The sequence below is a fragment of the Meles meles genome, chromosome 13, assembly GCF_922984935.1.
Source record: "Meles meles chromosome 13, mMelMel3.1 paternal haplotype, whole genome shotgun sequence".
In the NCBI taxonomy this organism is placed as follows: Eukaryota; Metazoa; Chordata; class Mammalia; order Carnivora; family Mustelidae; genus Meles; species Meles meles.
The window spans coordinates 75,927,260-75,952,251 of record NC_060078.1 but is presented as its reverse complement, the minus strand read 5'-3'; the positions used below and the strand labels follow the sequence as shown (position 1 = coordinate 75,952,251).

Genomic DNA, 24,992 nt, shown 5'->3' with positions numbered 1-24,992 from the left:
TCCAGTCTTGGAACTGTTGAGGCTGATATTCTAACCCTTGATCCTTGGGCTCCAGAGCCCACTATCCTTAGTGTCCTATAGTGCTCTGAATTCAACCTGACTTCCCTCTTGTGTTCTAAGAAAGCTAAGATTTAGTCCCACGACGAGTCGTTGCTTGATCCCCCAACCCCCAGTGATATTCACCTACACTTTAAACCCAGTCTTTTTTTTTTTTTTTTTTTAAGATTTTATTTATTTATTTGACAGAAACAATGAGAGAGGGAGTACAAGCAGGGGGAGTGGGAGAGGGAGAAGCAGGCTTCCCACTGAGCAGGGGGCCCAATGTGGGGCTTGATCCCAGGACGCTAGGATCATGACCTGAGCTGAAGGCAGGTGGTTAATGACTGAGCCACCCAGGCGCCCCCAGAGTCTTTTTCTGTAGCTGGCAAATATTGACAGTAGTAAGTGGGTGGGTGAAGTTCTGCTTCTCCCAAGTATTCATTTTAGCACAGTCCATGTTTTGATGAATAACATAGATGAGTATGGTCCACCAGTATGGTTTAGGTATTCTGTCAGTTGCCTGTCTTGCCACACAGTTAAGAAGTGTTGTTTTTTTTTTTTTTTTTTTTAATCAGTTAACATTAATTTAACAGATTTGTAATTTTGTTCTCCAGAATGTCTACCAGAGTCCTTTTGGCCACTCTTTCTATCCCTATTACTCCAGAGCGTACTGATATTGCTCGACTTCTGGATATGGATGGCATTATAGTTGAGAAACAACGTCGCCTTGCAACACTGCTAGGTCTTCAAGCCCCACCAACACGAATTGGCCTTATTAATGATATGGTTGGTATAAGTTTGAGCATTCTTACAGCTCAGAATGAAAAGTTTATGGTCAGGTTTTGTAATTCATGGCAGGTGGTTCTGATGGATGGTCTCGTTTGTGTCCTCATTGTACCCATAGATAAGTGCAGAAGTTTATAGGAAGGGTATTGGTCCGTGTCAGGACAATAGCTGACTGAGCCTATCTTAGCATATTTCGTCTTTGGGGAAGGGATGCTAAACAGCGAATCTAGAATAATTTTTTTTTTTTTAAGAGTTTGTTTATTTGACAGAGAGCGAGAGAGGAAATAAAAGGGGGAGTGGGAGAGGGAAAAGGAGGCTTCCTGCTGAGCAAAGGGCCTAATGCAGGGCTCAATCCAGGCGCCCCTAGAATAATTTCTTGATAGGAATAAAACTAGAGCTGGGAGAATTTTATTTGAATTCTTACATCATGGTTAATTTCAATAATGGCATTTATAAAGAGAAGTATTCAAGAAATGTGGACCACTAGTCATGCACGCATTTTGTATTGGGAGATAGACTGGCGTGTTCGTGTGTGGGGATAGGATCTGCCATTGTTTGCCTCAGTCCCCCTTTTTTTTATTTTTAAGGATTTTTATTTTATTTATTTCACAGAGATCACAAATAGAGAGGCAGACAGAGAGAGGGGGGGAAGCAGGCACCCTGCTGAGCAGAGAGCCCCATGTGGGGCTTGGTCCCAGGACCCTGAGATCATGACCTGAGCCAAAGGCAGAGGCTTTAACCCACTGAGCCACCCAGGCACCCCTGTTTGCCCCAGTCTTGTGACTAGTAAGTAGGTCTGTATGGGAACACACTCCTGTGCTTGCAGGTCTTGGTATGTCCCTGCAGATAGTCTGTCGCTGGTTAGCAGTTCCAATATGTGAAGGATAAAGGTCCACATGGATTATGCATTCTGGGTTATAGCTTAGGTGTAAGGTAAGATGTACTTACGGTTTATGAAATTAGGCCACTTTTTTGTCTCCTTTTAAGAAATGTTATGCAGGGGCGCCTGGGTGGCTTAGTGGGTTAAAGCCTCTGCCTTCGGCTCAGGTTATGATCCCAGGGTCCTGGGATCGAGCCCCGCATCAGGCTCTCTGCTCCGCGGGGAGCCTGCTTCCTCCTCTCTCTCTGCCTGCCTCTCTGCCTACTTGTGATTTCTCTCTGTCAAATAAATAAAATATTAAAAAAAAAAAAAAAAAAAAAGAAATGCAGTGGCCTCCTTAGCTGAGTTCTAGTGCCATGTAAGAATATCAATCCTCGGGGTGCCTGGGTGGCTCAGTGGTTTGGGCCTCTGCCTTCGGCTCAGGTCGTGGTCCCGGAGTCCTGGGATCGAGTCCCGCGTCGGGCTCTCTGCTTGGTGGGGAGCCTGCTTCCTCCTCTCTCTCTGCCTGTCTCTCTGCCTGCTTGTGATCTCTGTCTGTCAAATAGATAAGTAAAATCTTTAAAAAAAAAAAAAAAGAATATCAATCCTAAATGTAATTGAGTAAATTCTCATAAGGTGGTTTCTAGTCACTGCTTCCCATCCCCCAATAGCCTGCCCTGAATTGTAACACCGCATATTAGTTTGCCTGTGTACTTTGTATGAGATGGAGTTCTGTGTATATGCAATACGTTAAATTCTTTTTCTTAGCATTATATTTGTGAGACTTATTCACATGTTGAATGTAGCTGTTTTTTCTTTGATCATTTTTGTGTAAGAACATCATACTGGGGCGCCTGGGTGACTCAGCATCTGCTTTTGGCTCAGGTCATGATCTTAGGGACCTGGGATCAAGCCCGGATTCTGGCTCCCTGCTCAGTGGGGAACCTGCTTCTCCCTCTCCCCTCCCCCTGCTCATGCTTTCTCTCTCTCTCTCAAATAAATAATCTTAAAAAGAAAATCTTATATGTACTTTTTTTTTTCACCCCTAGTTTGGGGCTATTACGGGTAGTGTTGCTAAGATAATTATTGTGTGATACAGTTACTTACAAGCTGTGGTATTTTACTTACTACTGGTAATAATTTAGCTTGTACACGAGTTGTCTTTGTAAATATTTTATTGATCATGGTGATTTAGAGTTTTTATATCCTTACTAAACTCTTGGGGGACATTTAACTGTAGATGGATGCATAATTTGGGGTTGGAGACTCAAACATAGTTTTCCTTTGGATTCTTCTGGTGAATTTAAAGAGAGTTGAGGCCAATTTTTCAGGTGTTTTCCAGATTTTCCATCCCCCCCCTTTTTTTTTTCTTATGCTCAGTTCAGTTGGAAATCTAGTTGGAAAATTTCCTTCAGCAAATTAAAACTTTTGTTTATTATAGGTCAGATTCAACGTACTACAGTATGTTGTCCCTGAAGTGAAAGACCTTTACAATTGGCTGGAAGTAGAATTTAACCCACTAAAACTCTGTGAGAGAGTCACAAAGGTAAGACTTTGTATTTTAGTTTGGTTATACTACCATATAGCTGGCCCTTGTGCTATTACAGATTCTTTTTATATTGAGAGACAGTTGTCCTATACGCTTGAATTCAGTGCACATTTCATTGTCTTTTTTTCTTTACATCAGGAAAAAAGATATTTCTGATGTGCTAAATAAACCTTTGGAGGTAAATTAGCAGCATGACTGATTTAGCCATTGCTGTCAGTCACCTTCAGACAAGTCTCAGTATAGCTTCGTATTATGTGTGTATTTCCCCGCACTGTGCAATGTTGTTGTTTAAAAAAAACAGAAAAGTTTCGCAAATATTTCTAAGTGTTACTTAGAAAGCATAATTCTTTTTTAATGTACTGGATTGTCCAGGTTCTAAATTGGGTTCGGGAACAACCTGAAAAAGAGCCAGAGTTGCAGCAGTATGTTCCGCAGCTGCAAAACAACACCATACTCCGTCTTCTGCAGCAGGTAAACGGTTGTAAACAAGCATTCTATTTAGAACTGGATTTTTTCCCCTCGGTTGTTTCCATCACAACAGTAAAAAATGTAGGAACCACTAAGAAGTGAACCCTTTACCATACTCCAGCCTTGCAAAAATTATAGTCTTACTGTTTGATTTGAAAGCAATTATTTTATGTAATTTATAATTGCTCTTTTCTCCTTTACTGTTGAATACCATCTTTGTACATTTCTCCTCATTATCATTGTAAATTTATTTTACTCCTTTTAATGCCTTCGTGGTTTTACATTGTCTAAAGGGTACTGTGATTTATTTACTCAGACCCTTCTCATGGACGTTTGTATTTCTAGGGTTTTTTTTGCTATTAGAAAATGTTGCAGCAGTGAACATTTCCATATCTACATATATGTATATATATCTTTGCATACTTCTGTGGCTTTCTATCATCTGGGAAGTGGAATTAGCTACAGGGCTTACACATTTAAGCTTTAGCAGCTCTTTAAGATTCGGTTGATGAACCCTCCTACCAGTAATGATTGGGAAAGCCTTTTCTGTTTCTCACCCTAGTTATTGTTAGTCTTTGTCATATTTTAGTCTGACTTAAATAAGTTTAAAGATTATGGTTTATAATACGGCTTTAGTGTTCCTATTTTGTTTTCATTTGTTTCACGGGGAGGGGCTTTTATGATACATTGGCTTGCAGTATTTCTGCACATTCTGTTGGCCTGCTTCTCTTGTATATGTGAGCAGTGTTATTTCTTGTGTGCTACACAAATAGTTGAAGGTTAATTAGCAGTATAACTGAATTGTAATGCTGCCAGTTTCCTTCAGACAAATTTATTGAAAGTGTTTAGGTGAATTAGGTAAGTAGCAAGTTTTCATCTACAAATAAAAGGTGATTTAGGGCTTTCTGTTTTATAAAACTGGAATTTGAAAGGATTGGGCTTCCGAGGAATGGTACAATGTGGTGGCTGAAAGCATAGCATTTGGGGTTGAGAGCCTTGAATTGGAATTCCAGCTCCAGCAATGTCGTGTTAACACTTAGCCTAAGCTTCAGTTTCTTTTCTCTGAGAAATGGGCATAATTTCTACTCCCAGGCTTGTGTAAGACTGCACCAAAATAAAATACTGAATAGGGGCCCCTGGGTGGCTCAGTTGGTTAACCGCCTGACTTCAGCTCAGGTCATGGTCCCAGGCTCCTGGGATCGAGCCCTGAATTGGGCTCCCTGCTCAGTGGAGAGCCTGCTTCTCCCTCTCCCTTTGCCTGCTGCTCTGTCTACTTGTGCTCTTTCTCTCTGTCTCTCTGTCAAATAAAAGATTAAAAAAAAATGCTGAATAAATGGTAGCTGTTGTTACTAACCTTGTGTTTCTTATGCAGGTGGCACAAATTTATCAGAGCATTGAGTTTTCTCGTTTGACCTCTCTGGTTCCTTTTGTTGATGCTTTCCAACTGGAACGGGCTATAGTAGATGCAGCGAGGCACTGTGACCTGCAGGTATGTGCCGGAAGGGACATGGAGGTGGGAGGCTTTTAAGGACTAAAAAACACATATCCTTTGTTTCTCAGCTTTTTGGTTCACTGGCACCATTTTAAAGTTGTACTGAGTGAATCTTCTGGCTTTTGTATTTAATTAACATTCTTTTTTTTCCCCTTATGATCAGTTGAAATTTTTTGTCAGAAGTCATTTATTTCTAGAATGATTTCATATTTATTTATAGATGTAACTATTGATGATGTTACTTAATTCTCCAAAGGTTCGTATTGACCACACTTCTCGGACACTTAGTTTTGGATCTGATTTGAATTATGCTACTCGAGAAGATGCTCCAATTGGTCCTCATTTGCAAAGCATGCCTTCAGAACAGATAAGAAATCAGCTGACAGCGATGTCCTCAGTACTTGCAAAGGCACTTGAAGTCATTAAGCCAGCTCATATACTGGTATGTATCTTGGGGGGAAAATGACTTACAGAATTTTGAGGGGCCCTTATGCTATGTCTTACATACAAAGGTTTGAGACAAATCTGAGAAAATGGGCTTATTCTATATTTCCTCTTCAATTGTATTGGCTAGTTTTGGTATTCTACGTACTACACACATGACCCCACCCCCCTCCCCCGCCCGACACCCATAGGGAGTACTGCGCTTGGGCTTTTCCTCTTGGCTTAAGTTCTTATCTTGTTTGCTCTGTGAGTGTGTCCCTGTGGCTTGCACACTTTAAAGTAGATTTGGTGCAGAGAAAACTTGATCTAGCAAATAAAGGTTCTTAAGCTACATCACTCCTGTTGGTAAAAGACTGTATAGGTCATAGTATTTGGTGCTGGGAACTAGTAGCTTGAATAACATCATCTCCTGTTCTTAAATGCAGACACATGAGGGTAGTGCGCCAGGGTTATTTAATAATTATTTGATGTCTCATGTCATGGTGTGTGTCACACAAGTTTTTAAAATGCATTTGTCTTTAAAGCAAGAGAAAGAAGAACAGCATCAGTTGGCTGTTACTGCATATCTTAAAAATTCACGAAAAGAGCATCAGCGTATTCTGGCCCGCCGTCAGACAATCGAGGAAAGGAAAGAGCGCCTGGAGAGTCTGAATATTCAGCGTGAGAAGGAAGAACTGGAGCAGAGGGAAGCTGAACTCCAGAAAGTACGGAAGGCTGAAGAAGAGAGGCTGCGACAGGAAGCCAAGGAGAGGGAGAAGGAGCGCATCTTACAGGAACATGAACAAATTAAAAAGAAAACTGTCCGCGAGCGTTTGGAGCAGATCAAGAAAACAGAACTGGGTGCCAAAGCTTTCAAAGATATTGATATCGAAGTACGTAACACATTATTTCTTAACTTGAATCCACATCTCACAAGCATAGTCCTTTACTGTTTATTGATTATGTTGGGTTGTCTGGTTGTTTTCACTCCCTTTGGTACAGTTGATTCATCTGTGAAGTAAACCATTTGTTTTTAATGGCTCTGCAGTTTTTAACCCTTGTTAAAGTGGAGTTGGGTATGTGCAGTTTAGAGTAACGAGAAATAGATGTTAAGATCATGTTTTTTTCCCTACATTGAAGTGGAAATAAGACTGTTGTAAAGCATTCTTACATTGCTTAAGTTTACACATTGTGAGCATTTACTCATTGTATGGAAAGTAATTTAGGTTTTTGATTTTAGAAAAATCACATTTTCCACACATAATTCTCTTGTATTCTTCTTAGCGATTGTGCATTTGTAATACTTTCAGGATCTTGAAGAGTTGGATCCGGATTTCATCATGGCTAAACAGGTTGAACAGCTGGAGAAAGAAAAGAAGGAACTTCAGGAACGCCTGAAAAATCAAGAGAAGAAGGTAGGTGGAAGAACTGGTTGTTGATAAACTTAATGTGCCAGATTAGCAGAGATTTTCCTTTAAACTACATTTGTTTTCATGTCGTTCAGATTGACTATTTTGAAAGAGCTAAACGCTTGGAGGAAATCCCGTTGATAAAGAGTGCTTATGAAGAACAGAGGATTAAAGACATGGATCTGTGGGAACAACAGGAAGAAGAAAGAGTAGGTTTTTGTTTAACTGTAACATTTGTAGGCTGTAAACTGTACCAGGAACGGGGCCATGGTTTCAAAGCCATGATTATTTTGTGTTCTTTAGCCAGGAATGGTGCTTTAATGGCTGCGTACTAACAGATTGGTCGGCAGATAGAAATTTTCACAACAGAGTTTAAAAAATAAAAACTTGTACAATATAGAGGATAGCTGAAAAGTTCTAAAAAAGCAGCTTTATGGGCATATAATTCACATGGCATACAGTTCTCCCATTTAAACTGTACAGTTCATGGTTTTTAGTATTGCACAGCCATTTAATTTTAAAACATACCCCAAAAGAATCTCCATACACTTCGGCAGTCTTTCCCCATTTCCTCCCCTACCACCTGGCCTCTTGTAGTCAGCAGTCCCCTTTCTGTCTCTATATTTGCCTATTTTCTAGACTTTTTATATAAATAGAGCCACGTAATGTATGGCAGTTCCTTCTTTGTGACTAGGGAGTTCCTTCTGTATTTTTGTTAGATATGTTATATTTACCCTAATGATTGAAAAGCAAGGTTTGTGAATGCTTGTAGCAGCCCCATTCTGGTTAAAAATAAAAAAGTAACTGTAGTCAGCACATCTGTGGGGACTGGTGTGGGGGATGCAGCCTCTTGGTTGCATTGGAGTGTTTGCATTCTGGGCTTTGTTTGCCAATGCCTCGCATTTCTTCACAAGCTGGAAATTTTTTTTTTTTAAAGACTGTATTTATTTGACAGAGACCCAGTGAGAGAGGAAACACAAGCAGGGGGAGTGGGAGAGGAAGAAGCAGGCTCCCCGCTGAGCAAGGAGTCTCAATGTGGGGCTTGATCCCAGGACACCTGGGACCACGACCTGAGCCGAAGGCAGACGCTTAAAAACTGAGCCACTGAGGCGCCCCACAAGTTAGAATTTTTGTGGTAATATGTAAAATTAGGGAAATAAGAATGCAGACCAAATAAAGTACTTGAGATGATCTGCTGTAGTCTTTCCCTTGAAGTTCCTTTTCCCCCTTGGAGTGCAAAGGAAAAGGCCTCCTTAAATCACCCTGCCTCAACCTCCAGTTTTCTTTAAGGGAGAAAATACCTTTTATCATTAAACCACAGTGCTTGTTAACTCTGAAGTATTTTACGGTATATGTTACAGTTTTCCTTTCATAAAGATTTGCAGTACTTTTGGGCCTAAATAAATACAGTTTCTTACAGATGCTCCCAGGACGCCATCATCCATCCTTTATCCCTGATTGCCTTCCTAGGGACATTGGGCATAGATGTAGTAACGTTTCCATATTTATGGCAAGATGGATGGAGCAGAGGAGCTGCTTGTCATTCTTCAAGAATATCTGTGAAGAATTAAGAGTAAATTAATCAGATAATGATTGCTTTGAAATTTAACTTTGTATCATGTGCTTGCAGATTACTACCATGCAGCTAGAACGTGAAAAGGCTCTTGAACATAAAAATCGAATGTCACGAATGCTTGAAGACAGAGATTTATTTGTAATGCGACTCAAGGCCGCACGACAGTCTGTTTATGAGGTGAAGTTAACTGATTTCTGGGGAACATTTATTCATGAGCTTTTTAGTTTTGCCTTAAGGTTCTTCTTTAACACAGTTCTGTTTTGACCTTTTGTAGTGATCATTCAAATAATTTAGTAGAAAGGTTCTTGAAAATATAGGCTATTAGTCGGTCATCACTATAAATAACTTTTTCTGAAGGTGAAAGTGGATTGCATAAAATTTGCTTTTGATACAAGCTTGTTTACTATTTGATTTAGAAAGGAAAAAGGCAGATCGAAGTGTTCTGCTCTTAAATTCTAATTTAATCCTTCGGTTTGTTTTATATAAAAGCAAACCCAGTAGGTGTGGAAAATAGCTTTCAACAATTTAAATTTTTAAAAATTTAACATGAAAAAGCTCCATAGTCATTTGGAAATTTTTAAAGATCTTATTTATGGAGGTGGGGGACAGAGAGAATCCCAGACAGGCTCCATATCCAGCACAGAGTGTGGGGCTCAGTTTCTCGACCAGGAGTCAAATACGCAATCAACTGAGCCACCAGGCAACCCCGTTCGGAAGTTTTTGTACTTGAAAGTTGCTTCTTACGGTTTCAGGAAGTTTGTAGTGCTTTAGTAAACTTCAAATTTAACTAGTTTGTAGGTCTTCAAAATTTTTGATTTTTGCTTTGTTTTTCCTGTGTCTATTCTTTTTAATAGGAAAAACTTAAACAGTTTGAGGAGCGATTAGCAGAAGAAAGGCATAATCGCTTGGAAGAACGTAAAAGGCAACGTAAGGAAGAACGCAGAATAACCTACCATAGAGAAAAAGAAGAGGAGGAACAGAGGAGGGCAGAAGAACAAATGCTAAAAGGTATCTATAGACCATGATTGGAGGTAGTGTAAGGTAGTATATTCAGGGTGCCTCGGTGGCTCAGTAGGTTAATAAGCATCTCACATTGGCTCAGGTCATAATCAGAGGGTCCTAGGATCAAGTTCCAAATTGGGCACCCTGCTCAGCAGGGAGTTGACTTCTCCCTCTATCTCTGCCTCTTCCCCTGATCATGCCCACTCTGTCTCTCTGAATTAATAGCACCTTTAAAAAAAAGGAAATTTAAATATAGTAGTCACATTCAGAAACATAGGAACAAGGAACCTGGACCATTGGCTTCTTTTTTAAAAAATTTTATTTATTTGTGAGAGAGAGAGCATGCACAAGCATGCAGAATGGGAAGCAAGCTCCCTTCTGATCAGGGAGCCAGATGCAGGACTGGATCCCAGGACCCTGAGATGATAAACCTGAGTTGAAGCAGATGTTTAACTGACTGAGCCACCCCGGAGTCCTGGATCATTGGCTTCTTAACTGCAACTAACTAGAACCTAATTTTTAGTTGCCTAAAGTTTGTTATAGGCAAGGATGTTATTTCCTCTGCCATCTTATTTCCACATTTTTGGTGTTTCTCAAAAAAAACAGTATCACTTTTTAATTTTATCCCTGTATTTTATGTAGTTGTAACATTTATTGAGGAACACGTGGTAGATGAAATCTGTCGAATGATTCTTTATCTGGAAATCCAGATGCTCAGGAGTTGGGGAGGGATTTAAGTATCTTCTTGTCATTACAAAGCTATTCATGTTGAGTGGCATTAATATTTGTTTTACTTGAATATCTTCTGCTCCTTAGCTGATTATAAAGTATTTAAAAATTTTAAAAAGAATTTTCCTTTTTCTTTATGTTGCCTGCTGAATACCAACAAAGTAGACCTAGCAAATAGGGGAAAGATGCAGGTAGAGGCACACTTTATAATGCTACCTACTACATTATGTAGAGCGTGAGGAGAGAGAGCGTGCTGAACGGGCCAAACGCGAGGAAGAACTCCGAGAGTATCAGGAGCGGGTCAAGAAATTAGAAGAAGTGGAAAGGAAGAAACGCCAAAGAGAGCTGGAAATTGAAGAAAGGGAACGACGCAGAGAGGAAGAGAGAAGACTTGGTGATGATCCACTTTCTAGAAAGGTGAGTATAGGGGTTACTCTCTGGTGTGTTTGTCATCCAGCTCTCTGGCATGATCCATATACCTCTGCGCATGTCAGTGTCTGGGCTTGGTGTGTTAAATTGGTTGCATTCATCTGTCTTAAAGTCTGGTATTACTTTGTCTTCCCAGTGATAGGTTCTTAAGGGGGGAAAATAAGACTTAACCTTACTTATAGCAAAGCTGGGATTTTAGGCTTCAATTTAGGAATCTTCTCTGTAAGAATGAAGTCTCAGTAAGAATGAAGTCTTCTAAGATGTCAGTATTTGACGAAAGAACACTCTTTAGTTTATGGAAGGACTCTTCTACCTTCCTTAAAGGGGGTTGCTGTGAGTTCTCTAACTTCTTAGTGCTCAAAGATGGTCTGATGGACCATGCATATTCACCATCTCCTGGCAGCTTGTTAGAAATGCAGAATCTCGGGCCCAGTGCCAAACCTGAATTAGAACCTGCATTTTAACAATATTCCCAAGTCGGGGCACCTGGTTGGGTCAGTGGGTTAAGCCTCTGCCTTAGGCTCAGGTCATGGTCTCAGGGTCCTGGGATGGAGCCCTGCATCGGGCTTTCTGCTCAGCAGGGAGCCTGCTTCCCCTCCTCTCTCTCTCTCTCTGCCTGCCTCTCTGCTTACTTGTGATCTCTTTCTGTCAAATAAACAAAATCTTTTAAAAACCCCCAGTATTCCCAAGTGATTCAAAGTCTGCTCTGAATATTAATCTGCACGCATGTCCAAAACTGACCTGTGTTCCCCCTCTGTCTTGTGTCTCTGACTCCTGCTCCTGATTGGTGACTGTTACCCACTTAATGGTGGAATTTTTAATCTACCACTCCCTCTCCTTTCTTTTCCTGCATTACTGCCTTAATTCAGAATTTCCTTTTGCCTGTATTATTTACTGGTCTCCTTACTGTTCTCCGTGACTATAATCATTTCCCAGCTTCAGACCTTCCTCTACATTGTGGCCTGCTTGATTTTTTTTTTTTCCCCTCCCATAATGCATATTTGATCCTTATACCTGCTTTTGGGTTTCACATCTCTCTTGATTGGAACTCAGTACTTCTAGCCAGAGGACCTGTCTTAGCAGTCCAGGCCTTTCTAGTTTGCTGCTTTCCATTAGCTTCATCTGCTACCATTTTCCTCGTAGTCACTGTCTCTTCCTACTTCATCTCTTCCAAGCCTTACCATATTTCTGTGACATTATCTGCATGTTCTTTGTTTTCTCGTGGATGTGCCCATGTTCCCCCTTAAAGAAGATACTTTCTAAATTAAGAGGTAAGTAGCTGGGAGATTTCTTGCCTGCCTTTCTCTGTTCCTGTATCTCTGCCATTCCATTGTCACTTCTCTTTATTGGAGGACCTGCTGTTCTTTGGTTTCTTTTTGAGATGTTTATGGGTAGATTTTTGGTTTTGTTATCCCTGTTGCTAATTTTTATTTTTACTTCTTCGTTATTAGTGAATGTCCTCTGTGATTGTTTTAAAAAATATATTTAGGGATGCGTGGGTGGCTCAGTCCATTAAGCAGCTGCCTTCGGCTCAGATTATGATCCCGGAGTCCTGGGATTGAGTACCGCGTCGGGCTCCTTGGTCAGTGGGTAGCCTGCTTCTTTCTCTGCCTTTGCCTGCCACTCTGCCTGCTTATGCTCTCTCTCTCTGACAAATCAATAAAGTCTTTTAAAAATACATATATATTTATTTGAGAGAGAGGGTGTGCACGTTCACCTGTGGTGGAAGGGGTAGACGGGAAGGGAGAGGAACAGGCAGATTCCCCCTTGAGCCCCATGTGGCTTGATTTAATCCTGTGATCATAATCTGAATTGAAACCAAGCATAGATGCTTAACCAACTGAGACACCCAAGCATCCCTGGTCTGTATGATTTCTAATTTTTTGGAATTCAGTACATTTTTCCCTTGTGTCCTAAGACACGATGTTATGTGTATTCTTTTTCTATTGGGCACAAATTTCTGTGTGTATGTATGGAATCAGAAATGTTGCTTTATTTTAATTTGCTACATTCTGTTAATTTATGGGTACTTCATCTTCTGAAGAAAGGGACGTAACTTGGGGCGCCTGGGTGGTTCATTAAGGCTCAGGTCATGATCTCAGGGTCCTGGGATCAAGCCCTTCGTCAGACTCTACAGCTGGGAGTCTGCTTCTCTCCCTCTCCCTCTCTGCTCTTCCTCTTTCTCTCAAATAAAATGTTAAAAAAAAAAAAGAGATGTAGCAAACTTGCTGTGATTATGGGTCTCTATATTTTTTTTATTTAGTTTTTTCATATCTATCCATTCTTTTGTTCATTTTTGGCATTTTATTTCTGTTTTGTGCCTCCCTCTCCCTCCTTTCCTTTTCAGTTGGAGAATCTTTAGATTGATCCGTTCATATGTAGCATGGTAGTGACTGTATTTGGTTTTATTCTTAACATTTAGTTTGGAACTTTTTATTTACTTCCATGTTCTTGCTACCTTAAGCCAAATTTTAACAACTTTTCTCAGTTCACTTTTGTTTTTTGTATTCTTTAGTGATTAACCATCCGCTTTCTTTTCCCCTAAAATTTATCTAAACTTAACAGACTATATTGACTTGAAGACTCTCTTCTCTGAACAAAAACTTCTGAGCTTGTCTTTATTTTGGTTTCATTGCAGTAAGTGCACTCGTAGAGCTGTCTTGGCAAACTCTGTTTAGTTTCAGATACGTTTATACTGTATCACCTCTTCTCCTTTGCAGATACATTTTGTTGGTTTTGTATATCGCTTTCAGGTTTTTTTCCAGGCTGTCTTTGTATATGTCTCAGAAAAGAGCCGCCCCCCCCCCCCCCCCCGTTGAAAAATTGTGCAGTGATTTGGTCCCTTCAAAGTCCTCCCTCAGAAGTTTCAAGAGAGTGCTTACTGTCCTAGTACACAGGGACGGGAGGAGATCTGATAAAAGTCTTGGTCTTGTTACATCTGTTGATAGTCTGTTTTATTCCTTGGGAACTTTCAGAATTCTCTCTGTTCTTGGGGTAAAGGGGAGTGTTAGAGATTCTGAGACTCTGTCTAGTCACCTAAGTGTATATCTAGTCTGTATTATTAATCCTTTTTGGCACTTATGCCTTTTTAGTCAGAGGAGGTAATTTATTTTTCTTAGAGAAGATTAAATTTTCTTAGCTGATGGAAGTTGTCTATTTGCCTTTCAAAGTCCTATTCTTTCTGTTCTAATGTTTCATTTTTTTCATCTCTTTGTCCTTTTGTAACTGGTTCTCTGAGATTCTTGTTCAGTTTGTATGTTTATTAGCAGGGCCTGTTCTGTTTGATCTATCAACAGAGTTAAAAATTTCTGACTATCATGTTACTTTTTAGAATTCTTTTTCTTTGTTTAATGGCTATCATAGCCATCCTTAAAAATCTCTTTTGAGGGGCTAGTTGTAGGAGAACCTCTAATAACTTGAATTCTTTGTTGAGTGTGATTTGTAGAGTGAGTGTGAAGGGTGGGAGAAACTTGGTCTTTTGGCTATGTACAGCCCCTCCATTGTGGTGACTAAGTTCCATTGGCATTTGTGTTTTTTTTTTTTTTAATCCCACGGTGTCCATTCAGGAAAGCCTCTTAGAACAACGTCCACCACAAGAGTTGAGAGTCACGTACGATAGCAGATGACTTACCATTTGGCTGTTTTCCTTCACTGCAGCTTATACTAGTTGTTATTGAGGGTTTTGTTTCCAGAGCACTTGAAAATTTAAATGAAGATCCTCTTAGTCATCTGCTTGGGATTGTTAAGTTTGTCAGATTTTGATCTTTCTCTTCCTACCCCTGCCCTAGGTCTTGTTTCATATTTTCCACAGTGTTCTTAATTGCTGGTTGTGGCCTCAAGTTATGTTTGTCGGAGCAGTCAAGCTGTGTCAGAGGTGTTGGTGATAAACATTGTGTGCCGTTGGTCTCTGCAAAGACTGTACCACATTTACATTTCTACTTGAAGGGTGTTTATCTCCCCTTTCCATACTTTTTAATGACAGCATAGTATTTTGAAAAGGGAGATAACTGTTAATTGAACCACTTCCCCATTTGACATTTCATTTGTTCAACCACTTTTCAGTAGGAGCTGCGATGTACGTTTAGGGCACTGGGCTTCTTTCACATAATCTCAAAAGGAAAATTTGAGGTCAGAGGAGATCTGTAGATACTTTAGTAATTCCAGAGGGTGGGTGGGGGTCAGATTACTTTCAGGTGGTATTTCATTGATTTATAAAGTCACTCAGAATAAGTGAGAATGCCAGTTTCACTGTACTGTCACTCTGATTTAAGATTAAAAAAGAAACAACTTTAAGACTTGTTTATATTTAAGGGCTTAAGTTTGATATAAGTGGTAATACCAGTAGTTGTAATAAGTGTTGCCATTGTAGTGCCTCACGTTAACTTTGGTGAATGTAGGACTCTCGTTGGGGAGATAGAGATTCAGAAGGCACATGGAGGAAAGGACCTGAAGTAGATTCCGAGTGGAGAAGAGGCCCACCAGAGAAGTAAGTAGAATCGAGGAAAATAGTATTAATTAGTTATAGGTCCTATATAATACCTTATCACAGTTTTTAAGTTTGGTTTATTTTGTGGAGTTGGGGAAAGGAGAATCCTGAAGAACGGTGTGCGTGTCTGTTACTGAAGTATCTTTCATAGTTTACTTCAACAGTGCTGTAATTACCGACTTCTAAATATTTTGACAAATGCATGCTTCAGATTTTTTTGTTCCTTGCGTGCTGGAGAGATTACAGTAAGAATGAACAATTCTAGAGCATATTTTCCTTTTTCTTTAAATTTCTTAAGTAGATTGAACCATCCTTTAAAAATGACTGCTCGTGATAAATAAGATTGCTGGTCATAAGTCTTATACAGAAATTAAATTTTGAAAGGCCATAGTAATAGATTTAGAAATGGGATGCTTCTTATAAAGTGCAGTTAGATAACTTTTTAAGGCAGGTGTCTGCTTGATTTGTTGATGTGTAAGATTTTATATTGTGTTATTTTTTATCAGGAGCACATACTCTTTGAGGAGTAGGAATAATGAATTCAGGCTGAAGTGGCTTTTAAAAGGGAGAGAAATAATTCCCCCCCCCCCAATCATGTGCTTTTAAGAAAATGGACTCATAAAGATGTTTGCCTTGTTGCTCTGTAGGGAGTGGAGACGTGGAGAGGGGCGGGATGATGAAAGACCTCATAGAAGAGAGGAAGATCGACCAAGGCGTTTGGGAGATGAGGAAGAGAGAGAGTCTTCTGTTAGACCGGATGATGATCGCGTTCCCCGGCGTGCCATGGATGATGATAGAGGTCCTAGACGTGGTCTTGATGAAGACCGGTTCTCTCGTCGTGGGGCAGATGACGACCGGCCTTCCTGGCGTAATGCCGATGACGACAGGCCTCCCAGACGAATGGGTGATGAAGATCGGGGGAGCTGGCGTCATGCAGATGACGATAGACCACCTAGACGGGGACTGGATGAGGACAGAGGAAGCTGGCGAACAGCTGATGAGGACAGAGGACCAAGACGTGGGATGGATGAGGACCGGGGGCCACGGCGAGGAGGTGCAGATGATGAGCGGTCTTCCTGGCGTAATGCTGATGATGACCGGGGTCCCAGGCGGGGCATGGATGATGACCGGGGTCCCAGGCGTGGGCTGGATGATGACAGAGGACCTTGGAGGAGTGCTGATGATGACAGAATTTCTAGGCGTGGTGCAGATGATGACCGGGGACCTTGGAGAAATATGGATGACGATCGGATTCCCAGAAGGGGTGATGACTCAAGACCTGGTCCCTGGAGACCATTTGTCAAGCCAGGTAAAATTTTGGTATTCCGTAAACTTGCTTAGATGCTCCATAGAATCTGATGCGTTTTACAAATAGAGAGTGGAATCTTAACGTGAGCTAATCACTGTTCTGTAGTTGATACCAGGTTATTTCAAATAGGGGTCTTCTCAAATAACTAGTTACATTTAGATATCTAAATAAAAACTTATTTTTCAGCTAAAAAATGTGAAATTTTAATTATGCCTGATAGCAATCAGGCTGTATTATTATTAGTTCCAGATAGATGGGTCTTATCTTTCCTTGGTTATCTGTGCAGTGATTTTTATGTTCAGAGTTTGACTTCCATGTCCCACACACCAAGAGAAGTTAAAGGATTTTACTCCTTTTTCTCCTTTAGTGATATGCACTTTGTTTCCTTTCTGCCTGTTGACCTGTTTGAGGGCTCTTGTTCCCATGCCTATCCCTGAAGTATTGGTGTTCCTCTGGTTCTGTCCTAGACCAGCATTCTCACATAAATAATGAAAAAATTACTTACTAAATATTTGTCTTGCACTCCTCTGTCAACCATGGGGTTATTCTCCCCCCCCCGCCCTTTTTAAAAGATTATTTATTTGAGAGAGAGCATGAGAGGGGAGAAAGAGGGAGAAGCAGACTCCCCTTAGAGCTGGGAGCCTGATGTGGGACTCGATCCCCGGACACCAGCATCATGACCTGAGCCAAAAACAATTGCTTAACAAACTGAGCCACCCAGGTGCCCACCCATGGGGTTATTCTTATGGGAAGAGCTCAGTTTCTTTCTCAGTCTTGGGCCTGCTCATCTTTTCATATTTTACTGATTTCTAGTACCATCTTCTCCAGGTGCCTTCTTTGCTTACCTTCAGACCCATGTTTCCAGCTGCATGTTGCACATAGGACATTTCTACGTAGGAGTGTCTGTGACATGTCACCCACAGCCATCTCTTAAGGGCCACCACCGTCCATCTGATTGTATAAGTTAGGGGCCTGGGAGTTCCCTTTGCCCTCTTATGTCCTGTTATGTTAAATGTTTCATTTAGTTCAGTTCTTCCTTTTTCATGTTCTTCAGATCTGCCCACTTCTCTTTTTCCCTTGCACGTACTTGGGTCTGAGCCGCCATCATTCCTTCCTTGAACTCTTGCTGCTACTGGTCCCCACAGGCTCCCCATTCTCAGGTCTAGTCTTGGTGCAGTAGCCAGAGTAATCCATTCTGCACAAAGATTTCAACGAGTAGCCTCTTTCCCTTGCCCTTTGTGTTTCTGTCTCTTCTGGTCTAAGTTGATTCCACTGTCTGGCTGTGTGACTTTCCTGTTCTTGTGTGAAGTGGGGAGAACAGTTTCATAGCTTCTTACTAAGTTACAATAAATGTTTTATGTGACGTTGCTATGAATACTGAACCATTACAGTTCTCATAAGGTCTCTGGTCACAAAATTTCCGTCAACCAATGAACGTGACCTTTTGTGCGTTTCTGTTTTAAAGATAACCTTATTTAATACGCGTTGTCGGTTCATTAACATTGAACTCATGGCCAGTAGCACTGTAGCTTCTGAATGGAGCTTCTCTAACATGAGTATTTTTCCTGTAAGGCACATCCACTGCCTTCTTGTGCTTGGGACACTAGACAAGCAGCATTTGAGCACAGTGCTTAAGGGCCCTTTGGAACAGTGAAAGCCCCAGCAATGCAAGAAAATGTGAAAACCTGTCACTAAACAGACCACCAGAAGGGTACTTGCTTTAAAGTATGAGAGCTGCAGCACGCAGCAGAGTGTTACCTTGTTCAGCCTCGGCTGTGAGTGTGCTCTGCAGGCGGCCCAAGGACCTGATGGCTCTGCACGAGTGCGGGGGTGGTAGAGTGCCCAGGTGTCCGCGGGTGATTTGCAGATGCGTTAGTAGGTAGATTAGCAGGTATGGGATCTGTGTAGCTCAAAACTGTGGCTAGGATTAAATGAGTTCATACACATCGAAGGTTTAGAGTAGTGCTATGGCACATGGTCATACAAATATAGTGACAGTATTTAACCTTGCATCAGATTTTCATTTATATTTGCTCCCTTTGGCCTTTTTGTGCATATTTATGAAGTTCCTTGATTTGGGCATCCCATGTCTAAGTGTGAGATAGTGGTCATTCTTTGTCCCATGATTGCATGGGTGGTAAGTGATGGAGAGGAAGAATAGAAAAGGAAGTTATTGGTAATATGTAATTTTGATAATACGTAATCTTGAAAATGTAGGATGTGAATGAATTTATAATTGGGGCTTTCTCAGAGATCTGGCTCTTACCCCTGACTCTAGGTTTTTTGTTTAAAATGAGTTGTCTGTTTACTATCAGAACAGATTTTAACATCTGAAATCTCAGCACATGGAACACTCAACCCAGACTATGTAAATGTCCCCTTGTCTTACATGGTCCTCCCTTTATGTTAGAGAAACAGTGGTAGGTAGTCATAAATAGGAGCCGGTGATTCTGTAAAGTAAGATAAATAGCTTTAGTTTTCTCTCCCCCTTTTTTTTTAAGAGTTTACTTATTTGTCAGAGAAGAGAAGCAGAGAGAGCTGCAGGCAGAGCAGGCAGAGGGAAAAGCAGGCTCCCTGCTGAGCAGGGAGCGGGATGGGGGACTTGATCCCAGCACCCTGGGATCATGACCTGAGCCAAAGGCAGACACAACCTACCGAGCCACCCAGGTACCCCAGCTTTAGTTTTCTTTTTCCTTTTTTTGTTTTTGTTTTTGTTTTTGTTTCTTGTTTTTTGTTTTTAAAGATTTTATTTGTTTATTTGACAGACAGAGATCCCAAGTAGGCAGAGAGGCAGGCAGAGGGAGGAGGGGGAAGCAGGTGCCCTGCGGAGCAGAGAGCCTGACGAGGGGCTGGATCCCAAGACCCTGGGATCATGACCTGAGCCAAAGGCACTGGCTTTAACCCACTGAGCCACCCAGGCGTCCCTTTAGTTTTCTTTTAAATGAGGTTTGGAGTGTCTTAAATTAGCACCTGCAGTGGTGATATTTTTTTATTTTTATTTTTTTTTATTTATTTGAGAGAGAGACACAGTGAGAGAGCATGAGAGGGGAGGACAGAGGGAGAAGCAGACTCCCCATGGAGCTGGGAGCCTGATGTGGGACTCGATCCCAGGACTCCGGGATCATGACCTGAGCCGAAGGCAGTCGCTTAACCAACTGAGCCACCCAGGTTCCCTGCAGTGGTGATATTAATGTCAGCATTCACATATCTGTTCATTGTTACTGAGTTTCTTGAGTATAAAAATGTTTTTCCTTTTTTAAAAAATAAAAACAGGTGGATGGAGAGAGAAAGAAAAAGCCAGAGAAGAGAGTTGGGGTCCACCTCGAGAATCGAGACCATCAGAAGAACGTGAATGGGATAGGGAAAAGGAGAGAGAGAGAGAAAACCAGGATCGTGATGAAAACGACAAGGACCCAGAGAAAGAAAGAGACCGAGAGAGAGAGCGAGAGCGGGACAGAGAGCGAGATGGGGATCGAGAGGACCGCTTCAGACGACCTAGGTTCGCTTTGGAACTCTTTGTGGAATTAGTTAGGAGTCTCTTAAATTCTCTGGGAAACCATGTAGTCTTGAGAAATGGTGTGCCTCGTGCCTCAGTTGAACATTCCCCTCTTAACAAAGTTGAGAAAGTGAGGCCGACACTGGGTGGCTGTCTGCAGGTGGGTAGGACTCTGGCTCTATAGGTATCTTTGTGAGTCCGTTGCCTTTCCCCTGTGGTTTAGTTACTCAGTTTGAGAGCCCTTAAATTATTCAAAGCTCCTTGACTTTTATTAGCGGTAACAGTTCTGACTTGCTCCTTCTGGCCTGAGTGGCTTTGTGCTGATGGCTCTGGACTAGCACTGGTCAGTGCCGTTTTCTGTGAGGATGAAAGCACACTGTCTGCAGGGCCCGGTGTGGTAGCCAGCAAGCACATTTGGTGTTGAACATTCGGAGTGTGTTTAGTGCTACTGACAGAACGTCTTGATTCTGATTCAGTTAATTGTATTTAAGTGGCTGCATACGTGTAGTGGTTGCCGGTGCTGGACAGCACAGGTCCAGATGTTCTCACTCAGTCTCTGCCCCTGAGGCACCAGATTGAGATCAAGTTAGAAATTTAAAGGTCATCCTGGTTACATTTGTAAACTCTCTGAGCACCAACTTGGATGTGCTGTCTGGGGTCTGACGACAGAACTTAACATGTCACTTTGAATGGTTCCAGGGATGAAGGAGGCTGGAGAAGAGGACCAGCGGAAGAATCTTCGAGCTGGAGAGATTCAAATCGCCGTGAAGATAGGGATCGGGATGATCGTCGTCGGGAGAGAGATGATCGCCGTGATCTAAGGGAAAGGCGAGATGATCGAGACAGAAGAGGACCTCCTCTCCGATCCGAGCGTGAAGAAGGTATGGATGTTGGGCACGTTGCAGACTATTGGAAAACCATGATCTCAGGAAATTGGAGGTTTTACTACCTCATCCGTTCTTACAAATATCAAAAATAAGAGAGTGAACATTCAGTTTAGATTTCACAGTTCTCCGGGCGCCTGGGTGGCTCAATCATTAAGTGTCTCACTCTTGATTTTGGCTCAGGTCATGATCTTGGGGTTGTGAGATGGAGCCTCGCATGGGGCTCCACGCCCAGCCATGAGTCTGCTTGAGATTCCCTCCCACCCACTTCCCCCTCACCCCAGCTTGCTTCCTCTCTCCCTCTCAAATAATAAATTTTTATTTTTATTTTATTTTATTTTAAGATTTTATTCATTCATTTGGCAGACAGAGATCACAAGTAGGCAGAGAGGGAAGAAGGGAAACAGGCTCCCTGCTGAGCAGAGCCTGATGCAGGGCTCGATCCCAGCATCCCGAGATCATGACCTGAACCGCAGGCAGAGGCTTAACCCACTGAGCCACCCAGGCGCCCCAATAAATACATTTTTAAAAAAAATTCACAGTTCTCATAAACTTCGTAGTCCTTCTGTAAAGTAGCTCATACCTAAATTGAAAGTATAGTAGTAGGCTAATTGGAGGGTAAGCAGTATATATTGCTTTAGAAGTTTATGTAACTAGGAAACAGTTTGTCAGTTTAAAAGTAAGATTTTGGTAGATAAGCATAAAGTGTAAAACATTCTTACTCTGAAATTGTGATAGCTGAAACTTGAGTTTAAAAAAAAAAAAAAAAAACTTCTTAAAGTTGAAAATGGCCATTGCACTTAGTTACCTCACAGACTTTTTCCATTTGTACAGGGGGATTACAAGGGTTTTTCTTACACCTGTAAAGAAAAGTATGCTAATGGCCATTTTGGTATTATGATTTCTTCAACAAGAGCCAAAAGGTTTTTTTATTTTGAAATTTTCATTCAGAAATTTTGTTACCTTGTCTTAAATTATTGTGACAATTAGAACACCACTGGGAGGCCAGTGGTTTCTTCTTGTTGGCAAATTTGAGTTATTTCTCTCTCTCTCTCTTTTTTTTTTTTTTAAGATTTTATTTATTTATTTGACAGAGAGAGGTCACAAGCAGGTGGGAGGGGTGGGGGAAGCAAGCTCCCTGCCAAGCAGAGAGCCTGACTCGGGGCTCGATCCCAGGACTCTGAGATCAGGACCTAAGCCAAAGGCAGAGGCTTTAACCTACTGAGCCACCCAGGTGCCCCTGAGTTATATCTCTTAAGTCTGTATGTTATTTTGAAGGATTTGCCAAAAATTATATCAAAATGATTAAAATATATTTAGGTTTTACTGTTTTTTTTTTTTTTTTAAATGGGGATTCTGTATCATTACTTCTACAGTATAGGATTTCTGAGTAATTGGAGGCATTCCTTTCGCTGAAGTTCTGTTTAGTCTGAGCCAGTACAATATGGCACAAACTTGACTCTCTTTCTTTTAATTAAACTTTTAGTAAGTTCTTGGAGGCGTGCTGACGACAGGAAAGATGAGCGGGCCGAAGAGCGGGAAGCCCCTCGTCGCGTTCCTCCCCCCGCTCTTTCAAGAGAGCGAGAAAGAGACCGGGACAGGGAAAGAGAAGGTGAAAAAGAGAAGGCCTCGTGGAGAGCTGAGAAAGATAGAGAATCTCTTCGTCGTACTAAAAACGAGACTGATGAAGACGGATGGACCACGGTACGACGTTAAATCTCAAGATAATGGATTCACACTCATGTCTCACATAGGTTTGATCACATTCAAGGATTATTATACTTGTGCTTCAACCAGTCTAAATTGGATTCTTTAATGTTGTCTCACCGTAACACAAAAAGCATGAACTTGTATTAATCCTCTATAATAGATTGATTGTGCACTGTGTCCACAGGAGGTTGGACGGCCAGGCCATTTTCTGGAATTTAAGGTGTTGCATTATTTCATCAATCATTTGTTTACAAAAAAGAAAAACTAAAAAATAAATTTAAAATGTGAACCCGTCGGGTATGGAGTAACACCTGTATCTTGGTATAGAACTGATCTTTCTCTTCTGTTTCTGAAATACTTTATTGATTTGGAATGAGGTATGGTTCTGTTATAGAAAATGTATTTGAAGATTCTTCAAAAGCAGGGGCTTAAATGACTTCCACATCATTAGCGGTTGAGACGTACCTCTAGGTATTTTGAGGTATTTACTATATTAACTACATTTAGAAAGTTTTTAGGTTCACTATAAGTGCAGTAAACAATACAAACATTGGATACAGTGGGATTTTCTGTAGATTTTACTTGAGAGGTGAGTATAAAGCAATTTGCAGTCATTACTGTAATGACAAGAATACGACTCAAGTGTGAATCCAAAACAGTTATAACTTTTAAATTTTAAAGCATTTGGTAAAACTATTGCTGAGTTTTTTTCTGTTGCCAATAGCAGACTGCTTTTCCATTAATGGAGAATTCATGCCTTTCAAGCATTTTAAATATGACAATATTTATAAATGTGTGGTTTGGAGGAATTGTTTAAATTCTTTTTCCTAATTTCCTTTCTCTTGAGGATAGATTCTTTCAACAAGTAATTTGTAGTAATGACTGTGTTGACTTCAATTTCGGAGTGTCGTAGCTATGTCAAAGATTAACTATTTGGTTTTATTGAAGCCAACACAGAACTTGCTGCTGTGTTTTTTCTTCAATGATAAATAAAATACTTACAGAATTTGTTTTAGTGTTGATTTGTAGTTATAGTCAAAGTGTTGTACTACTGTGGTGAGTTTGCATATCCAGCTGAGTTCGTTGTTTTGGAAATTTTTTTTTGTTGGCATTAAATGTCTCAGCATTTAGAATCAAAGAAAATAACTCATAGAAAAACATGGCTAGGGTGTTTCCTTCCTTAATTAAGGAACCTCTTAGTTTCCTTGTAATGCTGTCCTCTCTGTGAGCTTGTATTGTATACATGGGGTGTGGGTAGATGGGTGGTTTACTATTTTGGGTATTCCCCTGAAATTAGAAAAAATATAATTTCAGAGAATGTTAGTAGCAAATTGATAGTGGCTACAGGTACGCAAATTATTTCCAGTATTGGGTGGTGGTGAGAATACTTGTTGGTACAGCTATAGTAAGGCCAGAAGAGGGAGTATTGATCCTTTTTTTAAATTATCAGATGCAGCCTTTTCTGTTTGGTATTACCAGTGACAGAAACCCCCTTTTTTCAACATTCAGCTTTTTTTTTTTTTTAAAGATTTTATCTATTTATTTGCCAGACAGAGATCACAAGTAGGCAGAGAGGCAGGCAGAGAGAGAGGAGGAAGCAGGCTGTCCGCAGAGCAGAGAGCCGATGTGGGGCTCCATCCCAGAACCCTGGGATCATGACCCGAGCCGAAGGCAGAGGCTTTAACCCACTGAGCCACCCAGGCGCCCCCGCATTCAGTTTCTTAATATCTAGTATTTCAAACAAGTGGAAATCTTAAAAGGTCTTTGAGGAGAGGGCCTGCTCTTTTTAATAAATGCCAAAACTTGGGTCAGTAACCTGCTGAGTCTCCCCATTCATTAGAAATAGGACAGCACTGATGGTCCCAGGGGACTGTTCATTTAAGCTGATTTCTTAGGTGAGTTACGTATGTCTGATGGTTAGGTTAGTCTGCAAACGTACCCTTCCTGCCAGGACCCTTTCCCAGGTAAATACTATGTCCCCAAGTTCTTTGTCCTAGGAGTTGGAATCCCAAGCACAGGATGGGGGCAGAAGAATCTGCTGCTGCTTTGTGGTCCAGCTCTTAAGTTTCCACTCAAGGCCTCACAGCCTTCCCCTCCGTCCCCCAGTAGTCACATGTGTCAAAGGAAACTTCGGATGTTCAATCCAGCCTACTCTCTGTGTGTAGAATGTCTTCATGTTCCCAGCGGCTTCCGTATTTTTTTTTTTTTTTTTTAAATTTATTTGACAGAGATCACAAGTAGGCAGAGAGGCAGGCAGAGAGAGAGAGAGGGAAGCAGGCTCCCCGCCGAGCAGAGAGCCCGATGCGGGACTCGATCCCAGGACCCTGAGATCATGACCTGAGCCGA

At 41.2% G+C, this 24,992-nt stretch overlaps 1 protein-coding gene and 2 non-coding genes across 3 annotated transcripts in view; all 3 read left to right on the top strand.

Moving 5' to 3' along the window:
* Positions 1 to 23,656, top strand: part of EIF3A (eukaryotic translation initiation factor 3 subunit A) — a 38,589-nt gene extending 14,933 nt beyond the window's left edge. Inside the window, exons 7-22 of the mRNA XM_046026887.1 lie at positions 654 to 825; positions 3,126 to 3,230; positions 3,606 to 3,704; positions 5,074 to 5,190; positions 5,450 to 5,635; positions 6,162 to 6,509; positions 6,927 to 7,031; positions 7,121 to 7,234; positions 8,656 to 8,778; positions 9,456 to 9,609; positions 10,565 to 10,749; positions 15,159 to 15,247; positions 15,895 to 16,556; positions 19,830 to 20,055; positions 20,752 to 20,933; positions 22,423 to 23,656. Of these exons, the coding sequence (XP_045882843.1) occupies positions 654 to 825; positions 3,126 to 3,230; positions 3,606 to 3,704; positions 5,074 to 5,190; positions 5,450 to 5,635; positions 6,162 to 6,509; positions 6,927 to 7,031; positions 7,121 to 7,234; positions 8,656 to 8,778; positions 9,456 to 9,609; positions 10,565 to 10,749; positions 15,159 to 15,247; positions 15,895 to 16,556; positions 19,830 to 20,055; positions 20,752 to 20,933; positions 22,423 to 22,652 (3,097 nt within the window). The 3' untranslated portion in view covers positions 22,653 to 23,656. The remainder of the gene's footprint in view (positions 1 to 653; positions 826 to 3,125; positions 3,231 to 3,605; positions 3,705 to 5,073; positions 5,191 to 5,449; positions 5,636 to 6,161; positions 6,510 to 6,926; positions 7,032 to 7,120; positions 7,235 to 8,655; positions 8,779 to 9,455; positions 9,610 to 10,564; positions 10,750 to 15,158; positions 15,248 to 15,894; positions 16,557 to 19,829; positions 20,056 to 20,751; positions 20,934 to 22,422) is intronic.
* LOC123955891 lies at positions 3,337 to 3,466 on the top strand. Its single transcript, XR_006821429.1, has one exon. It is a non-coding gene; the product is annotated as a small nucleolar RNA SNORA19 (small nucleolar RNA).
* On the top strand, positions 4,405 to 4,533 carry LOC123955890. The gene has a single exon (XR_006821428.1). It is a non-coding gene; the product is annotated as a small nucleolar RNA SNORA19 (small nucleolar RNA).
* Positions 23,657 to 24,992: the final 1,336 nt, after the last annotated feature.